Source organism: Xylocopa sonorina, chromosome 9, assembly GCF_050948175.1.
Source record: "Xylocopa sonorina isolate GNS202 chromosome 9, iyXylSono1_principal, whole genome shotgun sequence".
Lineage (NCBI taxonomy): Eukaryota > Metazoa > Arthropoda > Insecta > Hymenoptera > Apidae > Xylocopa > Xylocopa sonorina.
In genome coordinates this window covers 3913712-3925530 of record NC_135201.1, presented here as the reverse complement: position 1 = coordinate 3925530, position 11819 = coordinate 3913712, and the positions used below count along the sequence as shown (strand labels likewise).

Below are 11819 nucleotides of genomic sequence, written 5' to 3'. Positions count from 1 at the left end.
GCAATAAAGCAAACTTCTGTTCTCAAAAACCCATTTGAATTCAATCAATCGAAATGATAATTTTTTAATACAAAATAATTCTATAGTATCCTGAAAAATACGTGGGTAAAAATTATATATTTGCTCTTGCCAAATAACATCTTGTCTATATAACATCTCGTCTTCGATACGAAAACTTATTCAAATCTGCTTTTATAATTACATTTCGGTTAATGTGTTTTATTTTATAGAAATAGGTAGAATAACATACAAGAACCCATGTGGTTTTATGTAAAAGATAATTAAGAACTTTTTTTACATTATATTACATCAAACAAGGATTTTCCTGCTTTCCTATTAGTATGTAAAACAAATGATAAATCAGATAATTCACTGATTTTCTAAATGAAATAGTTATCTCAAATTCGTTTTAGTAATAATAATTTTGGTAATGTTTGACATATCTACTGAAAATACAAAGTATGCACATGAAATAAAGATATTCCCTATACATATAAATATAAAGAATAGATTTGAAATGCATGCAATGTTTATGTATTATATGTAACAACAATATCCTTTTCTAATTTCCACAGAAATTATTCTCGATTTATGTAGAAAAATTTGTAAGTAAAAATTGTATAATTTACACTTGCTAGGAAACATAATATAGTGTTTAACACGTAACATTTTGTTTTCGATGGTAAAACATAAAAATCTTGCTTTATTATCACATTTTGGCTAAAACATGATACTGTTTTCATATAATCAATTATTCTATTCTATTAGCATTTCTATCCTGTCATTAAATTAATTTAACTAATACACTTTTAATTAATTATATATTAAACATAAATTAAAATATAAATCCATTTTTATGAGATTTCCTTTGTTTCATTTATATATATATATATATATATATATATATATATATATATATATATATATATATATATATATATATATATATGTATATAAACTATACATTCTATAGTACGTAATATTTCATTATGAATGGCTAAAATTATTGAAATCTTGCTATATTATGACATTTCGATCTATACATGGTATTTTTTTTATATATAATCGATTATTTTCTTTGAAGAAGAAAGATAATTTTATTTCGTTATATTGCAATAGTCCGTATGGTAGCCATAATGGATCAGACATTTTCGACCAATCACATTTAAGCTTTCAAAGCTCTTGTAGACTAGTCCAAGCTTACGTATCGGTGGCGTCTCTTCTCGCCCTTCCTCAATTTTCACATTTTTAAGTTGAATAAAACGTGTTTGAGCAGCTAAATTGTTAAAAAAGTGCGGAAGTATCGCTTAGAGAACATGTTGTGCTAGTTCGTGATGTAAATTTGCAACGAAATTTGAAGAAATGTAAGTTGAAATATTCCTTCCTTCCAATAGTTGAATTTTGCCTCGAAAAAGAGATTTATTGCAATAATTTCGTTCTCATGACAAGAATTCGAGTATTTCAGTACGTAATATACTGCAATATTCGTAACTAACATCGTACAGATAATAAAATAATGTGTAGAGTGAAATATTATATATATTATACGTGTTCTATTCGTAGATATATATATATATAGGACAATATAAATTTTTCTGTGCAAATTATCTAGGATAATGTATACCATAACATAACAGTGCGTACTTTTCTCAGAAAAATACGCACGAGAATTTTCCTGGAACTCGTATTTTCGACACGTGTCTTTTGTAGTAGATTTTCAATTAGCTGATTTGTTTACAGTTGAAGCAGATAGCGAAATACCAAGGCCACGAAATGAAACGTAGCAGCGTAGTTGAAAATCTACGTTCGAGCGCCTTCGACCTCGTTCGAACATCTTCGACCGCGTTCGGTCGTTCGCGGAGCATGCCGACAGTGGCATTGGCAGTCAGTTCGTGTTGTCTTCGACTGCTGATGAGATGTGTCGCCGTTCGCATAAAACTTTTCGAGACACGCTTCTATTTTCGAGGTATGTTCACAATCTTACTTATCGATTGCATAGTATTCTTAATTACTATTCTGTTACACTTTTGTTCTATTATAAACTTTGTTTAATCATTGCATACTTGATTAATTATTTATTGAATATTATCCTTATAAATATGAATTTATCTTTAAATTTTCTTTTTACTTTTCTTTTTATTATGCGTTTCATTGTTAATAGTTGTCCATAGGCTCTGTTTGAATTTTAAAAATATGATTTATAAACTTGTTTATTATAAGATGTTAATATAACTAATTTTACCTTTGTATATTTATTCTAATTGTTTTGTTTTGTTCTGTTACAGATTTTTAAACAGCTTTGTCTTTCAAGGGATCGATATAATCAGCAACGAACATTATTATTATTGTTGAAAGAGGTGTGATGCAAAGACTGTAAGAACTTGATGAGAACGTATGGTATAAATTTATATTACCTTATTATAGTTCACATGGTAACATTTTATATATAATTGATTATGATCACATGATGTATGTAACAAGTAATGAGTTATTTGTTTAATAATCATTCTCACAAGCAATTTTGAATATTTATAACATATAATGTAGCCCACTAATTAAGAATATTGAATATGCTTTAAATTCTGATACCAAATCATCATAATTGATTTTTTATAGATCAATCACGAATTCTTAATGTGTTCATAAATGATTTATAATATTTGGATATATATTACAATATATTTAAACTGTATAATCTATTTAATTTATATATACATATATTTTTGCATAATTGAATAATTTGAAAGGGAAGTAATATTTTTTCGAACAAACGCTCGATCGGGAAAAGATGAAGAATAATACGACAGTAAATTGTGTGTTGTTTTTATTTACCCCTTGTTCCCCCATGTACAATGTTTTTCTTCCAGAATATTTTGGTGACCGCGCGCAATGCGGTCGGTAGAGTCAGTGTTTGTTACGATAAATAGTTTTAATATTTTTTAGAGCACAGCTGCTCTAATTTTAATTACATTTTGTTTTATAATATTCATACGCGAAAGAGTAGAGTCAGTGTTTGCTTCGTAAATGACAATAGCAGCATAGTCTTTTATTTATATACTTTTTTATTCTTAATTTTTTTTATTAAATATCTGCTGCTTCGGTACTAGAATCAAATTGCTGTCTACCCAAAGGATCTAGCTGTGCTTCAAAAGCCAAAAATGTAAGTATCTTTCGTATTCAATCACAAAATTAATTACAATAAAGTAAATTAATAACCAATAACATTAATAAGATCTTTAAAAGGCTAAATTATAATAATGTGGTTTCTGTTTAAGCTTTTCAGCTATTTCTATCATGGAATCGTCTACCTCTTCTACCCTGATGACAACGTTCATGATGTCCTCCTAGAGGTAAGCAACATTTCTTAATATTTTTTCTTAACTTATTCATTGTGTGCCAACATGAATTTTAACTCATAATTTGACTTTCTTTAGGCACTTGTTGTATCTTCAACAACTTCGCTAAGGCAGCAGCAGCAACAGCAGCAACAGCAGCGGTTTCTCCAGACGCCAACAGCATCTCCAATGACTTCCTCGAGACTTCAGCATCTCTGATGACTTCGCCTGAACTACTCTACGCATCATTTACTGTGAGTCGCATGTTTTTAAGTTCCTCCGGTCACTCAATCATGTCGTAGGACGAAAGGTCCGAATCGGCACGGATGACTGGTTGTAATTACGTAGTATTCCATTGACGAGCATAGTGACCATGGGTATACTATTATACCCATGAGTAGTAACGTTTATTTTGTCTGTGTTATTTATTAGATCAGGATAGGTCTTCTTGCATTTCGCGTTATTAGTAATATTAAAGTTTAAGTGATAGATAAGCGGTTTTAGTAATATTAAGAAAGAGTAGTACACTAGATATGAGTATCTAGAAAAGTGAAATATCTTTATGAATATTAATAAGTAATATATATTACAACTGCTTTGTTATAGCAATGCGTAGTGGTGAAGTCGGATACCCTCCGACTTCGTTTACTAATATTTACTATTTTCCATTAAAAATATTAAATGCTTTAGTCACTTAATATTCATGTTAATAACATATAATAGAATTTATTGTCGAGTTTCTATTTGTAGTAAGTTGAATATATAAAATATATGATAAATATATATGATACCTATCATATATATGAAATATATTGTAAATGTATAGTATAGCTTTTGTTATAATTAAAGTCCATTCGCTTGATTACCGAAACTATGTTATATTACATGTGCAAGAAGACATTTTGTGTCGAGTAGATCTTGAAATCAAAGCATCGAGCTTGAATATCATATTCATACTTTAGAATGATTGCTTTGATGACGAGATCACTCGAAATTAGTACATTTCTTATAAAATTAGATATCATTCCATAGTTAAATTGAATATTGTTCGAGACAATGAGAGAGGCACTTTCCAATTCCTTCTATCATTACAATGTACGGAATATAAAATAATTGATTTTAAATTTAATGTTAATTTCGAATTTAACTTTGATTTTAAATTTCATTGTAATTTAAAGTTCAACTTTAACTTTAAATTTACTTTGAATTTAAAATTCAACTTGAATTTGAAATGTAACTTTGAATTTAAATTTAATTATTCTTGTCAGTCAATAAATGAACTTTGCGTTCATCAACGAGTAGCGAAGTGTTACCACTATAGCGTCCCAGTATTGGCCTCTATCCCGTTGCGTAAGGCCCCCGGATTATTCCGACGGGCAGACGGGGTAGTCCGTCACCCCCACCGAGGGCATCGGTAGTGGTGGACTGCGTACTCAGATTACTGCACTGGGTTCACTGCCGGCTGATTGGGCGTATCCCAATCCCTGCCTCAAGGAGAGGTCGTGCTTGGGTGTCACCGTAGGCACCTGGTCACGTTAAACATTTCGCGGACGTGAAAATACGTCAACTGGTACTGGTGGCTGTAGTAGTAACCTCTTATGGGTTTGCTTTGCACGTTTTTTTCAGATCACATGAGGGGAGGGTTCGTTTCGAAGGAAGGGTTACATCCCAAAGGATGTCGATCATTTTTTAGGGTGAAGAATCCTTCACTTTGTTCGCGTCGTGCCGCGCTTTTAACTCTATTCTATACATTGTAATATTATAATGAATTGTCAAGCTTCTTTCTCATTTCTCGATCAGTATTTAATAATTGGTAGTTAGTTACTCCACTGCGCAGAGCATTTTTTGCTTCATGTCCGGTTACTTTGGTAGTCGTCGCTATAGCGTCCCAGTACGGGCGCCCTGCCCCGTCCGTAAGGCCCTCGGCTATTCCGAAGGGCAGACGGGGGAGCCCGCCACCCTCACCAAGGGTATTGGTAGCTTCGAATCTCGCTTAGGGGTTCGCGGCGCGCTAATTGAGCGTATCTCAATTCCTGCCTCAAGGGAGGCCGTGTCTGGAATGTTACTCGATGGCATTCTGGTCACGTTAACCATTTTCGCGGACGCGAAAATGCGTCAATCACGCTGGTGGCTATAGTGGCAATCTCGTATATTTTTCACTTGATCATTTCTAAGTTCATATACAGATTATGTTTTAGTTAGGATTGAGAGTAGAATTCTTTACATCTCTGAGCAGTGTAATAACTATCAATGAATAACTTTTCAATTCAATTCAAAGAATAATAAAAATCATTAATCATTATATTTAGATCAGGATTTTCAGATTTAACCCCTTCCGTGTTCATTGCCAGGACCCCATCCACGTGCCCAGGTGCTACTTGGGTAGGGAAAAGACAATGGACACGATGATTGTATAATAACTAATGATGTGTTTTTTTTCACGACTGACGAGCTAGTGTATCGTGCACGACGTATTTTCCACGTTGTGTGTGTGTGTGGTTAGGCCGTGGAATTGCGTCGTTTCCATAGAAACAATTTTCAATTACTTACAAATGATACCAAATTTATTCGCAATCGCGAATGCGGTACCAATTTCAAACTTCTGTGTTTTATGAAAAATACAGATTTGTACAATGTTTCAAATTTCACATTAAACATTCGAATGTAGATAAAAACGCTTTACTAGCGTTATACGCAATGGTCACTACAATTCGTCAGTCGATTACAGCACTGGTACGTACCCTTAGAGTGTGCGAGGTTGTATGCCAAGCTCGGGTGTCGGAGGCGTCCCGGGGCGTTCTCTCTAGTGTAGGCTTTTTGCACCCGGGTGTTTGACTGAGAAATTTGCGGGGGTTGAATGAATGTGTTGGTGTGAATCTTTTGCTATTTTAAATATAGGGCTAGGTAGGTAGGTAGTTTACTTCTGGTATGTTTGTCTGTTAATAATAAGTAGGTAGGGCCGGGCAGGTTGACCACAGTCTCCGATCGGGCAGGCGCGATTCTCGCGTGGTTCAACCTGTTTCAGGGAATTAGATTTGAATGATCGACGGTATAGCTGGCGCGAACAGGGGATGCTGTTCGCCACTGACTTTACTCGATCCATCATTCGAATCGACCCGCGGTCGCGGTCGCGATTTGACGAAACGAACGTTTCTTTCTGCTCGAGGTTTGGCACGTTTGTACGAGCAACGATTCTTTGCAATCGTTACTTGTCTGCGTGCGTTGAGAACTTTCGCGATTTATATTTTTATTTCACCTTTGTATGTTAGTTTTTGGTTTGCGCTCAGGAAATCTCGAGCTTAGATGTAAGTTTCAGGATACTGGGCTTTAAGTCCGAAGAAAGAAGAGGCTATATGCTGAAGAGGCCCAGAGAAGAGGGCAACTACTAATGACTATGCATTTGGAAGTAATTCTCTGAGTGCAAAGTCATTCTTTGTCACTATGCTCGTATTTGTGTAGTAGTATATTCTAGCCAGCAGAATGCTGGCTCATTGAATGCTGGGCAAATCGCGATTTCAATTGTAGTGTTACGTACAATTAATTACGGTTCCTGTTAGAGTTGCGAATAAATCAAAATCGCGGTTTTATTAGAGTTGCGTAGAAATGATATCGTGTTGCTCCTTTAGTGTTGCGAATCATGAGATCGCGATTCTTTGCTGAATATATAATTATTATTTGCTAATATTTGTTTCGCGAATAATGTTAAATTGTATTTGCTATTTTTATATATACTAATAGTTTTTAATTAGTTTTATAGTGTTCCGATTTACATATATCGCGAGTAATTGCATCTTGTTGTTTCTTGTAGAAATAATAGTTTTCAATTGTTAAGTTTCTGATTTTATCTAATGTTGCGATAATGAACAACGAATTTCTCACGATAGTGTTGCGACTAACGAATTGCCCAAACCTTCCACTTATTCTGTGGAAACATTATCCGTAGCTAAAGGAGCTACGTAGGTGATTTTATTGCACCTATAAAATCTTTTATTTACGCTATAAAAGTGTGATCTTTCACATTGAGTCACCACAGTAGCCGTAGGGCTACATTGTACTGTGGTGACATTGCACTTATGCGGATCACTCCTCAGAAATCTCTTTTATTAGTGTTGCGTAGTTAAATAATGGGTGTATAAATTAGCGTTGCGAATTAAGTAAAGCGCCTTGAGGTGGCTGCTCGCGCATTGCTTTTTCCTGACACACCCCGCGAATTAGTGTTGCGAATTATAAAGTGTGCCACGATATGGACGTTGTCGCGATTAATTTTTCTAATTTCTGTTTCAATAGACTATTATTGCAAGTATGTTGAAACATTTACCGGAATTGATTTTGAGGTATTCTTTATTTCACGTTTAATAAATTGATGATATGGAAAAGAAAGAACACCTCATTCGCGATATTTAATAACGATAATAATGAGAGACGATAAATTGCTTTCGTTTCTCCAATTCTCAATTTGATATCTCTGCTGATCGAGCGTTTGTCACAAAATATTACAAAGTGATATAGCTATTATCTACGAATAGATAATCTCTGGTTTTTACAACCTTCCATTTAATCATGATTTGTGATTGATATTTAAAAATTCCATTGTGTGTTTTGTATATTAGAATGGATAAGCATTAAAAATCACAGAGTATATTAGATGCAGTTACCTGTAAAATTAAAGTTAATGTAGTTTAATAATACTTTTTAAAAGTAATATTTCACATTTGAAACAATTCTGTTCAAACGAATCAAAATTTAATTCATTGGATGAAAAGTAATAAGAAACGAGATAAAATGGAATGCAAATTTTTATTTTTAGTACACCAACATACATTAGAAACAAATACATTGTTTTTATTACACGTTACATACATCATTTTTATAATACTATTTCGATAATATGTTGCTTTTCCTTGTCTAATTTATGTATATTGTTTGTATTTATGTATCTTGTTTCTCCAATTTTTGTAACTTGTTACTAATCCATTGTATCAGTTTGTTGCAGCTTATAGTTTTACAGAGACGACATCCATTTGTTTGAAATAATACATCAGGATGAAACTATATGCTACGAAGATGAAGGTATGATCATACATATATAATATGAATCAAAAAAGATGGACAACAAAAAGGATATATGAAAAGGAGGTATAAATATTATAAAATCATATTTGAGTGGCTATCATTATGTTTATTGTATAAATTTTACGTATATTTTCAATTACTCCTATATATTTCTATGTCATTTTTTAAATGTTCATGTGTATGTGTGTTTCTGTTCTTAGATATATATGTTTATGAAATTTTTAACCCGTATGTTATTACTTTGCCTGTTGTACATTTCTGTTTTAGATATTGCAGCCTTTCCTGTCCTGTTCATTATATTATTATTATTATATGTACCTTTAATTATATTTATCTTATATGTATCTCTTTTTGGATATATTTCTTATGTAATCTATTAATCTGTATTACGGTTTCACATGTTGTACATCTCTGTTCTAGATATTGCAGTGTTTCCAGATTTATTTTGGGCGTTCCAGTGTTTTCAGTGCTGTTTTAAATATTCCAAGCTTTCATTTCTGTCGTTTTTGGTCATTATCTCATATGTTGTCTCGCATCTTGTAAATTCGATCGCCTCTATTCATCTGTGCAAAATCTTCTGATATATTCTTCGTTTGTTGCTTCAGAGCTTCTTTTCTATTGTTTGCTTTTGCAAACACTTGAAGTTCATGAATACACGGTACTTCATGTACTGTGCTCCCTGAGATCTTTGCATATGTAGGGCGAAACATTTTCAGACCTGTTGATAGGTAGAAATCACTTCTTCTAAGTTGATATATATTCTAGTTAGGTTATTTGATTTGAAATTAAAATCAATTATTGGCTAGGCAGGATATTTGTGTTTCCTTCCATTTGTAACAATTCTTTCCCGCGAAAATTCTTTATGAAACTCCTTCCATTGTGCGTTTGCATACGGATCAAACATCGAACTTGTTGCAAATGTACATTGAAAGGAGGTTTTATTTAACAATATCTTGTATAAAAGGAGGGTGGATGGGACGTGGTTAGGGTGGGTCTCCATTCGCAGCAACCTCCACGTGGTGAGACCCGGATTCTGTTTATTTAATATATAATTATTAATTGCATCATATGGTGATACGATACAATTATTAATTATATATTAAATAATTAGAAGCTAATGGCTGCCATAGGATAAAGTTTCAATTGATTTAGAGTAGAATATTTTCAAGTTTAATTGTATTAGATAATAGAGTTTGTTTTAACAATTCTGTTTATAGTGACAGTGTAGAGATATTTTCAAACTTATGGATAATTCTTTTACAATTTGTGAGGGAGCTTTTAAATGCAATTATCGATGAATCCGTTGGTAATTCTGCTTTTAAATTTAATTTTTGTTGTTTTGTATCGATGATACTGCGAATGAACTATGGAAAAATGGATTGAGTCGATACATTACCGACCCCGTAAATAAGTGTTTCCACTGATCCTGGTAAACACTATACATGAGCTCTACTTTTTAACTTACATCTTTCCTTCCCTATCGGAAGTCGGTAATATGTTCTTGGTAATAAAGTATGAATAGTTAACGTAGATGACAGCACTTGCGTACTCGTGTGTACATTGTGTACATTGTGTACACATTTTATATTTATACGTTAGACGGTGGACTTTGTGGAATCTTAATAATATATCTTATCGAGATATTAGATTCATTTATGTTGTAATTATGGACTTAATACCGTAAGCACAGCTTATTACGTTTTATTTTCACAAAGAATATAATCTACGCTGAATTTTATACCCATACACAAAGATCGGCAAGTATACAACATAACCATAGTAACGCGTTTTTTGTTTAGAGAACCTGATTCAATGTTTTGGAAAATTGGTAGATTAAAAACATTTGAATTTTGGCCATTTCAATCGTCAGATAATTCGTGTAATCCTGAACGAATGGCTGGTGCTGGGTTTTTCGCAATAGGTGGTAAAGAGGAACCTGACTTGGTTCAATGTTTTCTTTGTTCGAAACAACTCGACGGTTGGGATCCCGATGATGATCCATGGTATTATTTGTAATTATTTTAATAATTCTGCTAATTGAGTATTATTGATTCCACTAATTCCCGTTATCACTTAATTAATTTTATATAAACTTCTAACTGTATTAACAGTATCACTTATTTTCAGGAATGAACATCTAAAACATCAGTCACAGTGTCCATTTATAAAATTAGGGAAACCTGATGAAGCTTTATGGACTGTGCGTGATTTATTTGATTTATATAAAATATATACAATGCAGGAATGCGTGAGTATCTTATAGTTTCGAGGATTTTTTTTAAAAACATAACAATACATTGAAATGTTTGTATCAATCTTGTAGACCCATGAACTGGAAAAAGCTATAGCTACGGCAAAGGAAGAAGGCGCAAGGCTAGTACATAAAATACCAGACATATATAAAGAATTAAAAAAGGGTTATGAAAATAGCAGCTAAGATGTGTTTGATAAATTTATTTAAAACTGATTTATCTCTATGTTTATTTTATACTATTACAAATGAAAAAAAGAGATACTCTACTTTTTTTAAAATAGAATCAACTTGCTTAAGAATTAGTAATAAATATTTTTTATTCATTTTTCTTTTAGTGTTGCAAAAATTTGACATTGTATTTTACACTCAAGAAAGAAGAGTAATCATTTGTTTGATAACAATCTAAGATTAGCAAAAGCAATGAAATGAAGTACCATAGAAGAGGTGTTATCGCTCGTAAAGGCGATTTACGCTGTCTATTCTTGTCAAATTTGTCTGATTTTATCACAGTAACATGACGTTTAATTCCGTGGTATTAAAGGTAAGAGCGGCTCGTTATCGTTGATCTTACGTAGTATCCAGATAGAAGATGGTGTTACTTCTTCGTAGCCTTGTAGCGCTCATTTCGCATAGTTCGCGAACGTTAGGAAGGACTATACTAAGAAAAGATTACGCTTAAATATAACTTGGAACAAAGCTAGAGTAAAAAACGTTAATGTGTTTCACCTTGTGGAAGATGATTTTTGTTTACTTTTTACAAAAAAATATTTGGCACCTCTTTATATTTGTTTCTATAAGAAACACTGACAAAGGTAGTGGCAAGATTGTAAATGAAGCGCAAAAAACGTTGTTTACTACATGTTTTACTACATGTCTGAATGATAGAATGGAATCCACAGATACCGCGGTACTTTTGAGATTCTCCGAAATCATTGCGATATTGAGATCCTACCTTCAAATTTAAGTAGTCAGTATAAGCTGTTGATTGTATAGGTATCAGTGCAATAATTCGATGGAAGTATTCCTTTACAAATTGCACGTATTAGTATTTGTTAGTGTAAGAGTTGCATTTCTTGCTTACTAGATTGATGGAAATCTTTTGTTTACTTACATTGCATTTGCAGCTTCATTAAAACACTCAACCTACTTGGACAAAT

General features: G+C 32.7%; 2 protein-coding genes across 2 annotated transcripts in view; both read left to right on the top strand.

Annotated features, from left to right (window-relative positions):
- LOC143427487 (uncharacterized) overlaps positions 1–11819 on the top strand; it is a 161142-nt gene that overhangs the window by 29870 nt on the left and 119453 nt on the right. The gene's annotated exons all lie outside the window — the stretch shown is intronic.
- Positions 10032–10982, top strand: Det (baculoviral IAP repeat containing deterin). Its single transcript, XM_076900757.1, has 4 exons — positions 10032–10088; positions 10208–10411; positions 10536–10656; positions 10732–10982. Exons 1-4 carry the CDS (start codon positions 10075–10077, stop codon positions 10843–10845), a joined length of 453 nt encoding a protein of 150 aa, XP_076756872.1. The 5' UTR covers positions 10032–10074; the 3' UTR covers positions 10846–10982.